Raw genomic sequence first — 22,083 nt, 5'->3', positions numbered from 1 at the left:
CTTTCAATGTTACTTGGATTCAAATGGGAAAGGTAATTAAAAAATGGAAAAGTAGTGCTTTTATAAAAAGTAATATATACACTATTAAACCCTCTTGCCCCAAGAAGAGGTAAAACATATAGAAAGAAAATACAACCAACGATGGACAAGTATGTTCTGTCATTATTCTACTAGCTTAAAACTGAAAACACTCCACATAAAAACAGTTCACGCCTCTATTGAAAGTGACGAATGACATGACAAAAGTTAAAATGCACTCTTGAAAGTGGGCAGTCCGTTTTCCATCAGGGGATCTTTAAGTAGCTCACACTGGTTTAAGTGGTATCTTAAAACAGAGAGTAAGCTTTGAAAGCATTAGTATTTTCATGTCTCGGTATTCCAGAATCAAGTTTTCCTCCCATTCTTTCTTTTTATAGTTTCTCGAATACATTACACAGAAAGTAGTAAACATGTTGACAGTGTGAGCTTGCTGTGGTGTGATTGCATGTATGCTTTCTGGTACACACATCAGTGAGCCCCTTTCCATAGCAGAGATTATGTGGGGTAAGAAGGATTTAAAGCATGGGTTTCGAGGGATTTTTGTTGTTGTTGTTTGAGGTAACATAAGTTAGCACCCCAGGAGGAATGATAGGAATTCTACTGTTTCTGTATTTTTAAGGTGAAACTGGACCAATGGTGGCTGCCACTTTGAAGCTGGGCATTGCTATTTTAAATGGTGGGAACTCCACGGTGCAGCAGGTAACTAACGTCATTGAGGAAGCCATGTGATATAACTTCCTGTTTGCCTTATAAACTTCATTACCACATATTTCTTGTATGAAGTGCTAAGTTTATAATGATACTTTTTTTCCAATTCTTCATGTTATATGACAGTGTTTGCCTTCCTATCTGCCCTTCCTATCCCCTCCCTCACCCCTTCGCTCTAATGGTCTCCTCTTCCTCCACACAGACCTCTTTACTTTTATGTAGCTGAGCAGTGTCTTCCCCTAATCCCTTGAGTATGCCTCTGTTATTATGTATGTATAGATGTTTCCACCTAGAAGTGGGATTTTTGTTTGGTAAATTGATCACATATTGAAATGACATTATTTACTACCCATTATTACCCTTGTCCTATGGGATAGCATGGCTCCACAACCCAGTGTGTGGTTAGAGGCTGAGATATTTGCCCTCTGGTCCCAGTCCCTCTTAGGCAGAGCAATAGTTCTTTGGTGCCCCCTAGCTTTGTGTGAGAACACCATACTGCACATAGCTGTCCTAAGAAAAGAATAAAAATCTCAAATTCAGGGTATGTGTTCTATGGAACGTGTATCTGTATTGTGCATCATAAAGTTGAAAGAATCCAGCCTATACTAAAACTCTGCAGACATAGTTTTGTAATGCTTGTAACAATCTGACGATGAGACAGACCTAGGCATTGCTTTAGCATGTTTTGAATTCATGATGAGTCAAAATATTGATCCTGGACTTTGATAATGAAGAAGAATTGCCGAACGGGCCAGTGGTTCATGGTCTACTTCAGATTCTAAGGCGGAGATGGTAAAAACTGAGGTTCTTACCACATCAGCATGAGGCTACTCCAGGTCTCCATCACTGATGCTGCTCACAGAGCCAGATTTTTCCTGGAAACCTGTGCAATATCCACACGAAAGCTTATGTGGAGGAGACATCTGAATCTCTACTTAAGCAGAGGCAGGAAAGAATTCCCAGTGTTGTTCTCCCAACACAGTGCTCTGCTCATGGCTGTTCTTACACCTGCCAGTGTCTAACAGTCTCACCTTAAATCGTTATCATTATTTCAGGGGGAAAATAGTCACACAAAATTTGTGTGCATGGACTTCTTTGGTTGAGAATAGAAAGCATAATTTGACTGTTTACATATGCTTTGCTAGTGCATGTTATGTATACATCATGGTGGGTTTCATTAGGACACATGGATATGTATATACAATATCTTTTGGTCATATTCAGTATTGTTACCCTCTCTCATCCCCCTCCCATTCCCTCTGTTCCCCTTCCTCTTCCCAACTAGTTTCCCCCTTTGCATTTCTATCTTTGACTTTTGATGGCCCAGTGAGCTTAATTAGGGTTTAATTACTCAAAGGAACACAGGCAACTTGCCAGTAGCCACACCACTGAAGAAAATGGTGCAGAATCCTCCTCCGGCCATCATTAAGACCCTTACAGAAGGATGGCCTTTGTCAGTCCCTAACCTCCTCCATGATACCATGTTGACCGTCCCAATTTTGTGCAGGGCAGGGCTTGCAGAACACCACATAGCCAGGAGATGGTGCTCCCCAATCTTCTAACCTTTCCGGGATCTCTCCAGGTCTCTGTGCCCTCTTCTGTGATGTTCCCTGATGGTGTGATAGGGATGTCTCACTGAAGGCTGTGTCCAAGAGTCACATATTCCCAGGACATGGACCAGTTATAAGTCTCTGCATGCTTCTTTCCCTAAAAAGTTAACAACACATTCGTGCTCAGCAGCTATGTGGCTTCTCTGTTTCTGTAGAAGATGCTGGATTACCTGAAGGAGAAAAAGGATGTTGGCTTCTTCCAGAGCCTGGCAGGCCTCATGCAGTCCTGCAGGTGAGGATGTACGGTTGGTCCTGCCTTGCCCAGTGGCTACAATTCAAAGTATTTGTTTGGCATTACAGACAGTCATTAGACAAACAAAAATCGTTCATGAACAGAGACTTTAAGAGGTGGACAGGTGGTGCCCTATTACCTGGATTTTAGAGCACTGGTAACATCTTAAGTACCATGTTACTTAGGGGGTGTCTTTAGAGTCTGTGGGCTTCAATGGGGAGCTTTCAGAATGAAGTACATTCTCCATACTTGAAAATAAGCCCTAACTTTGTTTTAAGACAAGGGAAAATTCTATTGAATATTATTTGACAATTTTGGGGTCATTCCCTATGGGTCATTTCTCATTTGTTTTTCATGGTAATCTTTAACTATCTCACTGCAATAGTCACTTTCTATTTTCTACATTATTTAGAAATATTCAGAGAACATTTGACCGTCAAGCCCGATACAAGCTCAATGCAAGCAGTTCCAGTGGCAGAAACACAACCTCTTGTATTTCTGCACATCATTTAACACTAATGTTCTCTCTGAGCTGAAATCTGTGAACCCCGTACTGACTTTGACATAGACAATTCACTGTGGGCTCTGGGGAGAGAGCCTTGGTCTGCCTCTAGGAAAATGAGTATGGACTGAAGTGGATTAGGAAATGCTCTCAGCATGTTACCGTGGAGTGCCCATTTGAGGACATTTTGGTGGGTAGGGGTTTGCTGTCCTGAATAAAGAAAATGACCTATTTGCCCCCATGCATGTCTTCTTCCTTTTTATTGTAGTGTCCTGGACCTGAATGCCTTTGAGAGGCAAAACAAAGCAGAAGGACTCGGGATGGTGACTGAGGAAGGATCAGGTATTGATCACTTCAGTGGAAAGGATCCCCACCCCCAGATGGACTCATTTGCAAGTACAGTTTCAAGCAGGGAGATAGATACCATGCTTAAGAGCTCCTCTGAAAGTCCAGCGGGCCACACCTCTAAAACCTCTATTCTGCATCAATGAGGACACTACTCTCATGCCCTTTCCCCTAGTTGGATAGTCACAAAGAGACAAAAGACTAAAGAGTTAAAGACCCTTGTTGGTAAATTATCAACCACATAAAAATGCCTTTGAGAAGAGATGATATTTCACATTCGCTGGTCATTTCAGCAAGCTGCAGGCTCACTTTCTCCCTTCTTAGGACAATCATTTATCTCCTCCCATCTCTCCACTCCCACCAGGCCCCAGCTCTCCCAGATTTACCCCTCTCTCACCTTTTCAAGTCCAGATCTTGTTTGATTAAAAAGGAAAGCGAGTTGTTTTCACATTTGAATAATTGTGGTTGCTTTATTCAGATGGGCCCCAGAATTCATGCCATCTTCAAGTATTTCCATCAACAGAAAGATTGCTGTGCTCCTGAATGTAGGAGCCAGAGGTGGTACCTCATTCATTTTAGGAATATTTATTAAGAACAGTTATCTTCAGTTTGTTTTGTTTCAGTTGCTTTTTATTTTTTATTTTTTGTCTGACTTTTAAGCCATTTAAGTGTCTGTGGAGAGTCCTGCCTCCTTTCTGCTGTGTCTGCTTGATCTCAGGTAGACTTGTCCCAGTGGCAGAGGATTAGTTTTGGAACATTGCATTCTTTCCTGGATTAATTTTATTTAAAACAAACAAACAAACAAACTGTTGTTCCACCCGTTGTTTGTACATTTTTCTGGCCATCCTGAAATATCGTTGAATGAACTAATCTTTTTATGTCTGTATTTTTGTTCTCAACAATAGGAAAAATAGCCACTCCTTGCTCTTCCCCGCCTTTTGTCTCTGGGACATATTGTTCCCTGTGAGGCCTATGTGGCTTGTGTGATATTTAATCTGTGGTGGTTTTAGCAGTAGATCAGGCCATCAACTTCAAGCCATCTGGTCCTATAATCCAGCTTTCTCCTGTCAAGAGGATCACCAGAACCATTCTAAACCTTCTGATATTTTCTTGCCCCGGGGCCCCATGGGAGAACAAAGGGATACTGTAAACCTCAAGGTGATTCCCTGCCTGCCTCTAGCATCTCAGAGTCCTGGTGTTTTTCAACTGTACAATACCAAAGTTTCGCTCCCTGGGTTAGAATTTGAAGTTGATTTAGTTCCCCCTGCATTTATTTAGAGAATGCCTTAGCCCCTGAGCAAAATCTAGTTCAACTTCATTCTCTGTTTCTGTCCACCTCAGGCACCTGGGACATGGCTCATTGGTTAAAGTGCTTACCTCCCCAGTGTCAGGACCTGAGTTGGATACCCAGACCCCACATAAATGCTGAGTGAGCATGGAGGCATACCTGGAATTCTGACCTCAAAAGGGAGAGACGGGGGGCTCCACAGGGCAAACTAGCTAGCAAGACAAGCCATCTAGCTGATCACTGGGCTCGACTGTAAGACCCTGCTTCAGTCAATAAAGTGGAAGTGGTGTTAAAGATGATTCCCAGTATCAACCTCAGCCCGCCACATGCGTTTGCACGCATGCACATATGAAAAAATTCACGTACACAGACACACACAGACAAGTACATATACATGTACACGTGTGCGCACACACATACACACACACTACACAAACAGAGCAGGAAGTAGAAAAAGAAAAAAAAATCAATCATTTCCAACAAAAGGAAAATAGACACCTAGGGATCTTCCTCCTGGGTCAGTAAGATGTGAATTAGAAGATTAGAAGAGCGGGGGGTTTTAGTTCCCAATCAGAGAGGCCATGACAGTAGTCACTATTGTGTAAGCTTTATATACATTTCTTATTATGAGGTGGGTTTTGTCTCTGCATTATTTTTCATATCACACACGTGTTACCTGGATTAATGAATCACTCCTATATTCTATTTCATTACAAATAGTAAACGAAAAGCCTGCTTTCAACTTCTTTCTCTTCTCCATTTCCTTTTCTTTCCTCCACTGCCATGTGTACCTCCTTCCTCCCCTCAGTCATCACTCATGAGCCTGGTAACCATGGTAACTATTAAAACCAGGTGGCTGTTTAGTTATTTGCTTTTTGTCTGGGGTTACCTGTGTGTACGTACTTGTTAGTAACTGTTTTGTTCATATTTTTTCCCTTTTTAGTGTCTGTTTTTGGCCACTAGACTACTTTGTGTCTATCCTGCATTCTGTTACTTTGTTTAACATTTATAAATGCAGCCGTCTTTGTTTCTTTTTGTCTGATTTCCGTGAAGTTGAAGACTCTTCACATACAAAACATGAAGGAGCCGCAGGATTGAAATAACATAGTTTTAATTTGTTCTCTTGTGTTTCTTTCATTTACACAATGGTCCTCAAGGGCCCAGTGTTTGCAACTTCGCGAATGAAGTCCTAGGATGTATGCGCCCACCCCTCTGCGGCGTGTCCATCACGAATATACTCTGGCTTTATGACTGCATCAAGTGCATGGCAATCTGCACTCATCAGGGGCAGCGACCCATGACCAGCCAAGTGTACTCTGTCACTGGCCTTCCAACAGAACGTCTACAGTGTTGTTTTCTCTTCCTTTAAAAATATCACAGATTTAAAAAGTCCTTTGCCATCAAAGCTAATTTTCATCCTTGAGATTCAATTAAAAAAAAAAAAAACTCAGAACAGGGTCACCATTTTGGACTTCAAAGAGACAGTGTTTGTAACCTCTGAAGGTCAGTGCAGGAACAAGGAGGAAAACGGGGTGGGGCTATTTATATACTTACTATTTATTTACTTTTAGTGGAACCTAGTATATGTCAACTAGGCTTTTTGAACCAGGAGATATTCTGGAGCATTCCACTGATCCCTGATCTTTGAAAGCACTGCCCCATCTCTAGCCCTGCTTCAAGAGTTATTGTAGTCACTCTTGGGTATGTGTCTGTTATTCCTGTGCTCAACCCATTAGTTTATTTAATATTCTATAATCGCAGAGAAAAGCTCACAGCACTTTGAGAAGGTAAAATTGGACATCCTTGTGAAAAATCTCCATCCTCTGTTTGAGGCTCACACCGCACAGGCTCAGCACTTGGGGAACAATGGTCAGATGCCTAATACACTGTTTCCATGGAGTGGACACCTGTTCCTGGTGGAGATATGGCCACATATGGCCACAGTTACAAAACTCACAAGCTCGCATGAGAGAAGGTTCTCTACCCAGAGTTCCTCCAGTAGGGGCAGCTATGGGCAGGGTGTTATGGGTAAGAAGACAGATGAGTCAGGAAGGTGACCTGATTAGTGGATCTCACACAGCTGTGTTGCAAGTCTGAGGGAGCAGTGTGGGCATACCACTTTATTTTGGTGAGTCTATGAATTCCATGAGCTAAGCCATTTCCCTTCTTTCCTTCCTTCCTTCCTTCCTTCCATCCTTCCTTCCTTCCTTCCTTCCTTCCTTCCTTCCTTCCTTCCTTCCTGTACTTTTTATGGAAGCTTCAAAAAATTCTTTCTTCTTTTTCCTTTTTTCCCTGTCTTCCTTTTTCTTTTACTTTCCTTTTTGAAGTTTTTACTGTTATTGGTGCTATTCCTGATCCAATCAGAAAAATGGCATTAGGATCGATGGGTTAGTTTTGGGTTTATATATCAAGATTTTGGACGAATGCTATGCATTCTTGTTTTCATACTGTGATTGTTTCCACGACTGCCCCAGCCTCCTCTGCTATTTCTGCTCTCTACTAAATGTCTCCCATTCTGACAAAGACCACTACCACCCAGGTAAAAAAAAATCAATCAAGCAAACCAAATCAAACCAAAAAGCAAACAAATAACAACAACAACAAAAGAAAACAAGCAAAATAAAACCCAGAAAGCCCTCAGCAACTGTATTTGGTGGCAGTGTGGTGTCCTCAGTATTGCCCTTTCTGCCTGTCTGTGTGTTTTTATATTGATATAGGTTCCTACCAATGGCATTCTGCCAACTGGGCATAGTGGTGTACACCTTTAACCCAAGCTCTTGGGAGGCAGAGACTGGTGGATCTCTGTGAGTTTGAGGCAACCCTGCTCTACATCCTGAGTTCCAGGATAGCCAGGACTACATAGTGAGACCCTGTCTTGGAAAAACAAAGAAACAAATGAAGGAGCAGACAATGCCTATATGAATATTTCCATCCCATCCTCAGAATTTTAGCTTATTCTTTATCAGAAGCCTTTAACCTCATCATCAGGAGCCTGAACATGTAGGTTTTATTCTTCCAAAGACTCCTCTGGAATAAAGTGGAAGAGACTGTTTTGGTTTTTATCACTGTTTGGATGTCATAGCCAAGAAAAAGCTTTGAAGTTGATCTGATTCTATAGAATTTGCTTGATTAAAAATAAATACCCCCTGAACATTAAATTGCAAACAAACTTTTCCAGTCTCAGCTCAATTTAAAATTATTTACCCTGAAGTTTTAATATTTGTTGAGACTACCAAATTCATTTGAGGTTGAAGTAATGAACATTAACTTTTAATTAATTAAGCAGAAAGGATTCTATTAATGTTGAAGGATTGGCTACCTATATTCTTATATAAAGTATTCGTATTGCTTCATCATGTGCTAGCTTTCTCTCTCTTCAAATTCCACTCACAAGTGAGTCCTGGTGTCCTATGTACTTTATTCTTCCCCTTGCTTTTACGAAAGACTTTGATGTTGGCTCATGAAACCAAATACCTTTCCTTTGAAACCTCTAAAGCACTTAGTGGAATCTGAATATCTGAAATGTGCTGGTGTCCTGGACATGGAAGGTGATGATTTTTGAGAATTCCATATTATGTAGAAATTTACAAGAAACAATTTCAGAATGGCCTCTCTGTATGAGTGGACTTGCTGGAATTTCCTCCAGCTGGGGTCATGACTTATCATAACGGGGGTGAAATCTGGCCTGAAGTGGGAATCTGTGAAACCAGAGACTCCCTGTAGAGGAGCAACACATGAGAGTTTAGTGTACAGAATAGGAGCAAGAATTGTGAGTAACCCAGTCAGATTGAAGAGATCACCTGATTAGTGTAGACTGTAGAGAGTTAATGATGTCAGTGCCAAAAACCCAAGTCATGTCTCAAAAAGAATAGGAAAGAGTTGATTCTTGAGCCAACCTTAAGAGACTGGGAAGAGTTTTAGTTCATTCCAGTACCATAAATACCACACCCCAGTGCGGTAACAGTTTCATGAAGTTTTTTTAATAGTTACAGAACAAAGAAAGCCATAGATTAGAATATTATAAATACACTGTTGGAAACATCATGTAGGTGGGTTTCGGAAAGGCGAGGAAACCTCTGCTGTAGGCCTCAGCTGTTATCTGGTGCCATTTTGTTTGGATGCCAGTGGTCTGTTTGTGCAAAGGATTTCCCTAATCATTTCAGTGGTGTAAAGTCAACTTAACTAGTGATTTATGGGACTGAAAGAGTGTGAGATGGTTTGGGGCTTTAAACGTTCTAGCTCCCCACAAATCCCAGATGTTCTGATTACATCAGTCATTTAGCCTTGTAGACTGTTGAACATGCAGGCTTCCCCCTTTTGTTGTGAGGGAGGACTTCAGTTTACAGTGGGAAACCATGGCAAGAAACCCTGCCAAGAAATTTCTGTTTCTTCCTGTCACCATAGCAGAATCTTAAATAAATAGCATTGTGAGCAATGTTAGATGTCACACCTGGGGTGAAGGCCCTAAGGTCACTTATAGAAGAATAAGTCTAAGGGGCTCCCCTGACATTAAAGTACACTGTGTACTCAGGAACACTACTATAATAAACAGACCATGGGTCCTCCAAAGACAGTGGCCAGCATAATGATAGACTATAAAGGCATCTTCAGAGTAGATGGTCCATCATTAGAGGAGTGTACCTGTTTATCTGGAGAGCATTCTCACTGGGTCGATGCATTTGGACGTTGCGGCAGCATTGCAGATGAAGGTGATCACTGTCTAAAGGGAGGGAGGACAGCCAGCATGCTGATGAATGAAAACCATGAAGAACAGTGAGAATTTCAAAGAGAAAAGTGACCATGGAGATGCCAACATTCTGGCTTAAGAGGAACAATCTACCAAAGTCTGGAAATTTTGCATGTGGCTACTTTAATTCACTTGAATAACCAAAGTCACTCTGCTATCTCTACTTTTTATTGTCTTGACCTCTGAAATAGGAACATCCTGTATACACAGTCTCCCACTAACTCAGTTTTAAGGGATGTGTTCTGTGGCATTTGTAGATTGTTACAGATGCAGCCCACCCAAACACACTGTTTCAAAAGTGTAGGCTGTGTGACCTGGCTTCTAGCTTTGAAGCTTCACATTCGTTCCTTGTCATAGTTCAAGTGCTGTGGTTAAGGACCATGACCAAAACAACTTGGGGAGGGAAGGGTTTATATAAGCTTATAACTCTCATGTCATACTCTAAGGGCTTACATAGACTTACATGTCATACTCCATCACTGAGGAAAGTCAGGGCAGGAACTGAAGGCAGGAACCTAGAGGTAGACCCTGAAGCAGAGGTCACTGAGGAGTGCTGCTTACTGGATTGCTCCTCAGCTACTTGCTCCCAACCTACTATCTGCTTATGGCTACTTCCCATAGTGGGCTGTGGCTACCATTATCAGTCATCAGTCAGGAAAACATGCCACAGGCTTCCCATAGGCCAGTCTTTCAGGAGTCATCTTTTTAGACTGAGGTTCCCACTTCCAAAATAACTCTAGCTGTGTCAAGTTGACTTAAACCAATCAGCACACTCACAATTTCAAAGCACCTTTATGAGTTTGAGCCATTTTGATTGCCCAAACACAAAATGAGTAGGTGAGTTTGTTTTTCTCCACAGAAAAGAGATTCAAGGTGAAAGACTACTTTTATTTTTCTTTTCTTTTCTTTTTTTTTTTTTTCTGGATTCTATCAGAATCAAACATCCTGACAGGGCAACTTAAGGGAGAAAGGGTTTTCAGTTTTGATTCACGGGTCAAGAGCACAGTCCATCATGGTAGGGAATCAAGACAGCAGGGGTGTGAATTACTGGTTACATTAAAGCCCTGGTCAAGAAACAGAGCTCAAGGAATGTTATACATAGCTTACTGTCGCTACTTTATGGACACAGTCTAGAATCCCTCACTCAGGAAACAGTCCTGCACACAGTCGTGATAAGTCTTCCCATATCACTTAATGTAATCAAGATAACCACTCTAGGCGTGTCCAGAGGTCCATCTTCTAGGTGATTCTGGACTCCATCAGATTGACAGTTAAAGCTAATCATTACATTTTCCCCAAACCATATCATGGAAATGGTTTCCTTGGGTTCCAAAATGTGAAGAACATACAGTATGCATGATGGTTGTTAGTCAAAGATTTCAATGGTTCCTGATGCTAACTTTACAAAGTCTAGCTGGGATGACACACTGGATTCAGAAAGACCATGAAATCTAGAAATATACTGGTCTCTTCCTGCTTCCTCCATCAGACTTTGGGGTTATTCGTGTTCAGGGTATTGTTCACCTAGAAAGGCACCTGGCCTAGAGGAGACATTTGGATGCTTAGGGACAGTCTATGGGCTTAGATCTTTTACCAGCAAATGACTGTATGGTGTTCGTTGAGTTCCCTACATTCCAAGTTGTTTCTTGAATTACAAAATAGATTACACCAACTTTATTTCTATCATTATGAGTCTCAAATAAAATCCTGTTTCTAGCACAAACTTGTGGTTACTAAATATGTGCTGCAAATCCATTTTTAAGAAGTTAGCTAACTACAGAAGTTATGACAAAGCTTCTTAAAAGGTGTTATTAGAACTAAATCTCATGCAATAAAATACCCAAGTTTCTAACTACCTAACAGTATTTTCAGTATTAATTCTCCAGTTTTGACATCACACAAAATAAATATCTAAGTTCTCTAAAAAATCAGTTTGAATTTAATTTTCTCCATTACTGTGGGGGCATGTCTGAGATTTATTTAAATGAGAGATTGTAGGGAAACTTCCTTGATGTAGATACTTATTAGAAATGTTGATATTACAGGACCCTACAACAATGGGAATTCCAGTCTTTGAGATCTACCCATTTTCAATTATTTTTATGTGCATGTTAAATATAATTCTCATGTGTGCCACTGAAATGTAAAATCTATTAATAAGTATTGCCAATGAATTAAACATTAATATTAGTAGCAGTTGAACCAAGCTTTAACAGGGAAAGAGGATAAGAACTTCAAATGGTTTCATGGTCATTCTGAATAAGCCCTTGTTCTACACAAAGACACACATATACACATCTCCACCCCAGCACATATGTCTAATTGAACTGAAGCAGATACTCTTTGTTGTATAACCCAGGTATATCGGCTATAGGAATAACGTGTTAACTTTATGAGATCACATAAAATGGCATCACTGTTTCGTTCTTACTTTAAATGATGGTCTATATGGGATCTTCACAATGAAATTTTAAAATGCTGTGAATATGAGCTCCCTTTCAATGAGGGTGATGATTTTTAAGAGCTGTAAATGCAATTAAATATGGGCAAATAGCAGTCTCCTGAGCAGGGACGTTGCTCCCATCTTTGTTATTTATAAGCATACTGTAGAGGATGAAGAACTACTGGCAGGCTACATGGTGGCCTCCTCTTTAGATGGAAATAACCTAGAGGCAAAGAACAAACTCGTCCCAAGCAGCAACATCTAGGGTCCCCTCCGTGTGAGAGCATTGGACATCTTAAGCAGAAGGATGTTTCCTCTTATTCATATCAGCCCCTGTGCAACCATTATAAATATCTCAAGCCTGTAAAAGCACTTTCAACCCCATCTGACACCTCCATTTCATTACTTACTTTTAATATTAGCTTGCATCTGACGGGATTTTTTGCATATAACATAAAACAGATGTGTTGATTGTGCACCACCTGCAGACATAAAGCCGTCTTCTGTCTCTGTTACTAGACCACATATTGGCAGCATGGGCAATGGCAGCATTTTAGCTGAATAGTAGTGAGTTCATGAAGCAGAGCACCCTGGGATATACCTCACACCACTGAGAGTGAGCTTGACCCATCCACTCACCTTCTCCTCCCCTCTTCCCCATTTTTCTGCTGTGTATGGTGTGCTTATTGATAAATGAAAGTTCTTGTATATGTGTTTCAGCTTATAGTCAAGAAATCACCACTATGGCAACAGTTATGAAAGTTTGATTATAATATATTACCTGCGAGGCAAACGAATGGACTACCTCAGTGTTAATTTTTCTGAATACTTGCCCCAAGGCCATTGACATTTTGGACAGTGAAAAAATACATACACACACATACGCACATATGTACATACATACATACATACATACACACAATGCCGTTTTCATTTTGTGAAATAAAAAAGTATTAATGGGCTCACAGGGAAAGAACCAATATGTCTGAATGAACTCATGATCGTTTGATTTCAATATCATTTTGAAGAGTCTTCTGATTTATATGGCTCATGAAAAATGATACCCAAAATCATCAATGGAGAGTTTAGCTTGTCTATCAGCCTAAACTGGTTCTCCTATCATGGACCCAAGCGTTGAGGAATGGACTTATCAGCCATGTGTGGAGGTTTTGAATTTACTGCATCATTAGACTGGTATGCTTGGCGATTTTAACAATCTTGGGAGTGAGTAGGGAAACAGTGACAATGATTATATATACCTTTTTAATGTTTACATTAGTTACCAAAATGGTTTTGCTTCCTACCCCTACCATTATATGAAGCCTCTCACTTTGAAAGTCACAGACTACGGACTGGTAAGTCCATAAGCTCTCGTGTCTCCACGATCATTCATCTTCCTGGCTGAGCCCATGCACATTGACTGCATAGTGTTCTTTCTCAATCCAAGCTCCTCCCAGCCCATACAGTCATTATTTTATTTAAGTACATTAGTACATCCATTTACTGGCAAAACAGCTTTTTTTTTTTTGGTTATTTTTCTTTCTAAATAATATACATTCCTAAGAAGACATTCATAACTTTGACATTTTTTCCAGTTACACATCTTTTTGCTTTAACAATCAGTTTCCATTTGTGCAGTGCTGTTTCGTGTTTGTTTCTTTCCTTGTGCTTTTGTGTCTAGAAGGAAACTGGGACTATGAATTGCAAAATAGGTAAGGGATCAAGCCCTTTCCTAAGTCTTCATCATTAGTCATGACATATGTGTACTTTTTATAATTCAACGTGGCTTCTGCCCGAGGCCTGGCCAGCTTGTCCTACCTTTCTGTGTTAGGAATCAGCTCTCAGCTGAGCCCCTAAGCCTTTTTATAAGGGGTTTCACAGGGACAATCTTCCCATTTCTCTGAAAACATTACCCCCCTAGACATATCTCAATTTGAGACACCCAAGCTACTGCCTATTTTACTTAGTTGACAATTGATGAAAAAATAAAGGGAGTTGACCATTTCAAGCGATTCACAATATTCATGAAGATCTTTTAATTATTGCTTATTAAAAGAAACCCTCGGCGATATTTTGTTTGTCAGTGGCTTTGCCATGAACCATGTGATCATGCCTCAGGAGCAAAGTGAGTCTAATATTTATAAAAGATGTAGAATTCATTACTATTCACAAAACAAGGTATCAGGGAAGGAAGGTTCAATCTTCGGGTTATTTACAAAATGTTGCCAACCCATGCTGCTGCTTCTAACAGAGAGAAACCCGGGTTTTAAGATTTACCTGTTCTTTTCTGATAAAGAAAAAGCACATCTATCTGCCAAGCGCATGATCCTAGGAGCTTCGGATAGAAGCTCCGTGGCTGGGACTTGGTTCTGTTCTGGGTGCAGAGAGCTGCTAGCTGGATGTGAAAATGTCGGAGGTGGGGGTGAGCGGGAGGGCCCCCGGGGATGGTCACTGTTCATCCTCTGTCCTTCCTACAGGAGAGAAGGTACTGCAGGATGATGAGTTCACCTGTGACCTCTTCCGATTCCTGCAGCTGCTCTGTGAAGGACACAACTCAGGTGCGTGGTGATGTGTGAGCCAGCCCGGGGCTGATGATGTGGGAAGTGAGGCTCTAGGCTGGAACAGCAGAAACCCATGGCTTCCACTGGGGCGTGTTTGAGCATCGTTTTTGCAGGCACTGAGCGCTGCACCGCCAGGTGATTAGTGGAACTGATGCTTTCAAAATCTTTGCAGTTTTTCATCCCCCCACTCCTTCCCTCTTTGCTTCCCTCCCTCCCTGCCTTCCTCCTTCCCTGCCTGCCTCTCTGCCTCCCTCCTTCCCTGCCTGACTGCCTTTCTCTCTCTCTCCCTCCCTCCCTCCATCATCCACTCATCCATCCATCTTATCCAACTCTCTCTCCTTCCTAAGTCCTTTGTTCCTCTCCCTCTCCCCTTCCTCTTCTACTCCTTACTCCCTTTCCAGCTCCCTGTACTTCTTCCTCTCTCCCTCCTAGTTTTTTGAGGCAAAGTCTTTTGCAGGCCCCAAACTGGTAAGTTCTGAGATTACAGATGTGTGCACCATGTTCCTGGCTTCGCTTGATCTTCCTATTGTTGTAATGTTAGTAAAAATAAGGGATGTGATGATGATGGTGGTGGTGGTGGTGGTGGTGGTGGTGGTGGTAAAAAATTAGATCCCTTCACAGTAATGTGGATGGCTATCTTTTTTTTTCCTGATTTTTTATTGACCTCGGGCAGCCTGCATTTCTAAAAAGACAGGAACCATACTTTACTGTTGCCTTTGTTTTCCAAACATTTTTTTGTGCAGAACTTGAGAACACAAGGTTCCTGAATAAAAAATTTCCATTTTATGTCCTCAATGATGGAAATACCCTCAGCCACTTTTATATCTCTAGAATGTGAGATGAGGATAGCAATGTCTTAATCCGGAGCTGAATACTGACCCGCTGTGAAATAGGTTAGGGGAGATCACCACTCACTTTGGTTTTCATTAATGTGGCTGGAAATCTAACCCGGGGTCTTATGCATAGGAGTCAGGCTCTCTACCATGAGTTAACTAGAGGTTCATGGGAGATTCAGATGATTTCATGTTCAAAAGATCAGATAAACGCTACCTTTGGCCACCCTATGGTACTGTTAGGCGGCATCGCTGACTTGTAGGGCCACCTTTGTACATCTGAGGGAGCCGTTAATAAAAGAATTTTGGTTTTGTGTAGATTTTCAGAATTACCTGAGAACCCAGACTGGCAACAACACCACAGTTAATATCATCATCTCTACTGTGGACTACCTCCTTCGAGTGCAGGTAAGAGGTCGCATCTGCCAGCCACGGTGACACTGGGGTCAGCTAACAGCAAAAGTGCTAAGAGGGTTTGAACATGTGGATTTAGAGCTAACGTGTGGCCTTTACCTTTGATTGCAACCTTCCCCCAATTCTTAGACACACTCTCTCTATAAAATGTATCTTTTTGTAACTTCTCCTTCTGTGGTCAATAGTATTTTCCATTCGTTTGTTGCGCTAAGAGCTCTGACACACAGTTCCTGCTTCTTAGGTTGAGTCGTAGCTGGGGAGAGAGATATAATGATACAAAATCAAGTCTATCCCACTGCCTCCCTGCACTCAACTTTGCTGTCCCAAGCTGAGTTTTATTCTTGTCTTAGTATTTTCACTGACTTAAAATTTAACCCAACACATTGTTGCTTTAAAATGCTTTGGACACTATAATTACATCGAACTGGTTTACCAGGTTGGAGCTAAAGGGATGCGGCTGTACAGGTTTTATTTCTCTCACTGTCCTATGAAAGAAAGAGTTGGGCCCGGCATTAAACAAACAAAGAAATTCAAGCTTCCAGCTTTTTCCTTAATATCTTTAAAAAAAAGAAAGAAGGAAAGAAAGAAAGAAAGAAAGAAAGAAAGAAGGGAGGAAAGAAAGAAAGAAAGAAAGAAAGAAAGAAAGAGGAAGGAAAGAAGGAGGAAGGAAGAAAGAAAGAAAGAAAAGAAAGAAAGAAAAAAGAAAGAAAAGGAAGAAAGAAAGAGAAAAAGAAAGAAAGAAAAGAAAGAGAAAAAGAAAGAAAGAAAGAAAGAAAGAGGAAGGAAAGAAGGAAGGAAGGAAGAAAGAAAGAAAGAAAAAAGAAAGAAAAGGAAAAAAGAAAGAGAAAAAGAAAGAAAAGAAAGAGAAAAAGAAAGAAAGAAAGAAAGAAAGAAAGAAAGAAAGAAAGAAAGAAGGAAGGAAAGAAAGAGAAAAAGAAAGAAATTGTCCCTGGTACCAGGATTCTAACCCAAAGCCTTGAACTCCCACTACATCCCAGGAGGGCCTTAAACTTGTGATTTTTGTCTTGGGTTGTTCCTACCATCAACAGCTGGGGTTATAGCCTGACACCAGGCCAGCCCTATTTTCCTCTGAAAATAAAGAAGTATGGCCAGTTTAGTCTTTCCTCTTCTCTCCTCTCTTCCCCCATCTTCCCTCCCTTGCCCTGCTCTCCCCTGCCCTGCCCTCCCTTGCTCTCCCCTGCCCTTCCCTGCTCTCCCCCTCCACTCCCTTTTTCTCCCCTCCCCTCCCTTATCCTCTCCTCTTCTCTCTTCCTCTCCTCTCTTCCACTCTATTCTTTTCTTCATCTTTACTCCTTCTTTTGCCTCTCCACTTTCTTTCTCCCTCCCTCCCATCCTGCCTCACTCTCTCTCCCCTACCTTCATTTCTTCCCTCTTCCCCATGGGAGAAAAGTCCCCTATGAAGCAAATATATCCAAAGGCATCTCTGAAAACATACAAATCCTAAAAGACTATGTCACCAAACTCAAATGCAGTCCATATCTTCAACAATATCATGTTATTCATTTCACCAATGAGGTCTTCTCTTCAGAAATGTGTTGATGGGAAACATCTCTATGAAAATCAGTCTCACAGGAGGCTTGCAGCTATCAGTGATCGTAAGCAGGGTAGCCACTGTCCTTAGCTACAGAAGCAAGGAGCCACCATAGCTCTTAGCTATGGACTCACCTTGGTGAAGTACTCATGGCTTCTTTGGAGAAAAAGGAGGGCAGACATCTGGAACCTCCAAAACATTGTCCCATGGCCTGTCACTTGCCAGGCTCACATTATAAACGTCTAAATCCACTCACCAGACATTAGTTTCCTGAATTATTCCATTCATCGAATCCACGGTCATCAGACTGTCATTTTCAAAGCTAAGTTCTCTGCTTGGAATTTCGATAGGGCTGTCACTGGGAGGTAAAGGGGTTTTTCACACTGTGCTCTCGGGAGGTTGCTGATGACAGGTGTTTACTTCACAGCTTTCCTTTGGCCGCTGTATTTAAGATCTCTCTATGCCGGCGTCCAGGCCTGGCCAGGTCAGTGAGAACTGGCTAATGCCTGTCTACAGCACGGTCTTTGTTTTCCAGGAGTCCATTAGTGATTTCTATTGGTACTACTCTGGCAAGGACATCATAGATGAGCAGGGCCAGCGTAACTTTTCCAAAGCCATCCAAGTGGCGAAGCAGGTGTTCAACACACTCACGGAGTACATCCAGGTAAATGCCAATCATTTCCGCTTTCTAAAGAAAGAAAGGAGCAGCTGTTTTAAAGAGACTCTTCTGAACTGGGCCCGGTAGCACAGACTTGTCTTTCCAACTAATCAGGATGTGAAGTAGAAAACTCTCAAAGCCAATGCCTGCCAAGACTGCAGAGTGAGTGCTAACCTGGGCAACCTGGGCAAGTTAGTGAGGGCCTGTCTCAAAAAAGGAAAAGGGAGGATATAGATATAGGTCAGTAATAAAACACATGCCTACTCTAGGTTCAATCCCTATAGATAGGTACATAGGTAGATAGATGATAGATAGACATAAAATTTAACCAATTATCATTGAATCCATAGAAAAAACTCCACATTTCTATTGAATTAAAATATATATATATATATATATATATATATATATGCGTGTGCGCGCGCACACACACACACACACACACACACACACATACACAGTCAGAAATCCTGGAGCTGGATTCCAGGCAGTTGTGATCTGCCATGTAGGTACTGAGAACTGAACCTAGGCCCTCTGGAACGGCAGCAAATACTTGTAGCCTCTTACCTATCTCTTAGCCCTTTGGTTCATTCTTTGTCTTCTCTTTACCAATATCCACCCTAAATATGTAGTTGGGGCATGCAATTAGGCCCAGTGAAACTGTGGTCATCAGGGAGGCTCGAGAGGCGTGGTTTGTGCAATGCTACATTTCTGGGGCCTGTAATAAGTGTTGAACACTCAATAAACATGAGAGGAAGGAAAGAGAAGAGAAACTGGTCAGTAACGCATAGTTTATAGTATTCCAGAGACACGGAGGCGGAAGTTGCATAGGAATAATTAAAAAGTAACATCTAAGAACCTGTGTTTACATTTGCTATCGGCTCCTAGAAGCAAGCAGCCTAAGGGTGAGCAGGTTCTTGAAATTACACTACATTCTTTTTAGCTTTAAGGGGTGTACATGGGTGAAATTGCATAATGTCATTACCCGTCATAATTAGCATTATCTCCCAGTTCTGGAAGCGGGCAGCACTTCACTTGCTAAAATAGAAGGAGTCCATCAAGGACAGAAAGAGCCAAAGAAGCTGTCGATTGCAGGCTGGTCACTCTGCCTGTCTTCAGGGCCAAGGAGGTGAAATGATGTACAAAGAGTAACTGATCAGCATCAGGATAAAGGGTCGGACTTAGGTTTGAAACACTTCTCATTGTCTTCCCAATGGAACAAGATCTCAGAATCAAAGTCCTTTTCTTTCTGGCTGATTTGCTGGTCAGGTTAACAGCTTGGCTTTTGACTTTGTAACTTGGAACTTCATCGTGAAAGACTCTATTTTGATTTTCAGCCGGTTTTAGTCCACAATAATGGCGGGCTGCAGTGTTCATTTGGTGAGGGAATAGTGGGTGGTCAGCCTGAGGCTGGCAACTGTTGTCATATCAGGACCGTTCACACAAGCCCTAGTTAGTCCAGGGTGATACAAAACTCTTACTTTGAATTAGAACCTTAAATATGCCCCAAAGGAAATTGTGGATAAATGAAGGCCAAGCTGAGTTTCTGCTGTTTCCCAGTGACCTTGCTGTCTGTTCTCCGTGATACCTCCACCATTCTTTAACTGTTGTTCCATAGCAACAAAAACGCTACAGATCTATTGTTTTGAGTCTAGACGTTACCACAGCCCTCTACCTTGTTGCAAGGCACCGTCTCCTGTTTCTATTTCGGTGTAAGGTACTGCACTCTAGCTGGCCCGCAAGACTCCCTGCAATCTTTCTGGCTCTGCCTCCATAGAAGAGGACTAAGATTACAGACGTGCACCCCTGAATCTGCCTTTTTCTTTTTAATGTAGATCATAGGAATTGAAGCCATCTCATCAGGCTCACTCGAGTCCTTTGTATCCATGGAACCATCTTTCTCCCCACATTAAAATTTAAGGGTTTCACAATCAGTGAGTTGAATTTGTGAGAGTTACTTGTGAGTTCAGGAAGTGGCCTATTTATAAATCAGGCCTAGCCAGCCTGGAATGGAGTCAGTGCTCCACCAAGGGGGCAGGGTGGGAGAACTTTTATCCTGTGTTTCTGGAGGTAATAGTATTTTAAATGATGTGTTTAAGGAGCTACTTTTTATGTATACATAATATATGACTGGCTGAATAATAAGGCTTCTAATTAGCAGTCGCCTGCTTGTCCCTGACCACTGAGCTCATGTGATAATGATGTGGCTTGGTTTGTGTTCTGAGGGAGACCAGTGCTGGAACTCTTTCAGCCAATAGCTTTCCAAAAAAAATTATTATAACAGATTCAGTTCCTTTGGACTCAGGATTTATGATATTAATGATCAACATTAATTTAAAAAACTGTCAGTGGTTACACTGTTTGCTAAATAATTGTGCAAGTAAAGCATCCAAGAGTTGTTTCCTCTGTGAATATTGTATCTGTATTACTACTTAGAAATAAGAAACAAATTTTTCTTCCTCCTAAGCATAGTTTTGTTGTTGTTGTTTTTTGTTTGTTTGTTTATTTCTGTTTTCTGAAAGGGTGGCATGCAGTGCAATCTGGTCTCTAGCTACTAAGTAGCCAGAGTTGACCTTGAACTCCTCCCTCCCCCTGGTGTCACAGGTCTGTGCTGCCACACTAGTGTAACATATTCTTTTTCCACAAGGCAGTAACTATCGATTTGACTGAATAACCAAACCATTAGTACCCTCCTCTTTTCCTAAAAACAGAAGAAATGATCAGCGTCCCCAGTGTGTTAATATCCATACAGTAACAAGTTCCCTGAGACATTTTTAGGTACATTTAACTAGATAATGGCAGGATGAACACTAGCTGCTGATGGCACTTTATCCCGACCACACCTCTCCTATCTTATGCCTCTGCTTTCACAGATAAGGAGCTGGCAATGAGATGCATGAACAGAGAATTCTTTCACCAAAGCTTGTTTGGGCAAATAAGCGATCCCCAATGATCATTGTCTCTCTGTTCATGCTGCAGGGTCCTTGTACTGGAAACCAGCAGAGTTTGGCACACAGCAGGCTCTGGGATGCTGTTGTGGGCTTCCTTCATGTATTTGCACACATGCAGATGAAGCTGTCTCAGGTAAGTCAGTGCCTTAAATGAGTGGGTACAGCATGGACTGGAACTGCCAGCAACTACCCTTGCTCCATTAAGTTTGATACTGTCTCCTCACACCCTCCCTCAGGGTCTTTTACTCCATCTCAAATATGCTACTTTTAAAATAAATTAGAAATAAGAAATACATTTTATTTTTTTCATTTTATAATTAAATCACTTTATTTTAATGAACCCATAAATAAAATATCATATAGCTAGTTGAGGTAAATGATTTTTTAAAGACCTCTGTGTGTGTGTGTGTGTGTGTGTGTGTGTGTGTGTGTGTGTGTGTGTGTTGAGTATGTGTGTATAACTGCAGGTACCCATAAGGCCCAGAAGAAAGCCATTGGCTCCCGTGAAGCTCGAGCTTTAGATGGTGATGAGACACCTGATGTTAGTGCTAGGAACTAAACTCGAATTCTAGGCAAGAACAGCAAGTGGTCTCAACCACCGAGCTATTTCTCTGCCACATATATCAAATGTTTTAATAAAAACACTTTATGCCCCTGCCAGAGAGGGCACCAGCTGACCAAAGAACATACTCTATCAGGGTCCAATTTGGGTGAACCAACAAGCTGATAACTTGTTAACTATAGAATGATGGGTGACTCAAAAGCAGCTACGTCATCAGAAAGTCCATTGGATGACTTACTTATGGGCAGCTGTACCACTAAAGGCTTCCACCCATGATATGGAAAACTCATAAAAGCGGTGAAGAATCCCCACGAGGCTAGGACAGACACATTACTGCTGAGCACCCCACCGTCAAAACCAAACCAAAAGCACGTCATGCATGAGCAGAGAGGGAGAAAGCATGTGAAGGAGGAAAGAGATGGCAGACATTGTCATGTCCCAGCCCTCTGATTCTTCCCTGCTCTTCCTTCATTGGGAATTTTCTTCCCTCTCACAGATACTGAAAATGGATTTGAAACTTGTGATAAACTTGTCGAGGAGGGGAAGTTCTTACAGGGTCACATACAAGCAAAGATGACATTCACACTACCAGGAAAGCAACTCTCTGAAAGTCAAAGAGAAGACGGTAGTTAGAAAGA

At 41.5% G+C, this 22,083-nt stretch overlaps 1 protein-coding gene across 1 annotated transcript in view; it reads left to right on the top strand.

The window, feature by feature from the left end:
- The window catches only part of Ryr2 (ryanodine receptor 2), a 393,422-nt gene that overhangs the window by 330,886 nt on the left and 40,453 nt on the right, over window positions 1–22,083 (top strand). The window contains exons 82-88 of the mRNA XM_032885202.1: window positions 659–738; window positions 2,513–2,589; window positions 3,360–3,433; window positions 14,392–14,472; window positions 15,628–15,716; window positions 17,810–17,938; window positions 20,912–21,016. Coding sequence (XP_032741093.1) covers window positions 659–738; window positions 2,513–2,589; window positions 3,360–3,433; window positions 14,392–14,472; window positions 15,628–15,716; window positions 17,810–17,938; window positions 20,912–21,016 — 635 coding nt within the window. The remainder of the gene's footprint in view (window positions 1–658; window positions 739–2,512; window positions 2,590–3,359; window positions 3,434–14,391; window positions 14,473–15,627; window positions 15,717–17,809; window positions 17,939–20,911; window positions 21,017–22,083) is intronic.

Source organism: Rattus rattus, chromosome 14, assembly GCF_011064425.1.
Source record: "Rattus rattus isolate New Zealand chromosome 14, Rrattus_CSIRO_v1, whole genome shotgun sequence".
NCBI lineage: Eukaryota > Metazoa > Chordata > Mammalia > Rodentia > Muridae > Rattus > Rattus rattus.
The sequence above is the reverse complement of the archived record's forward strand: the minus strand, read 5'-3'. Positions and strand labels throughout refer to the sequence as shown.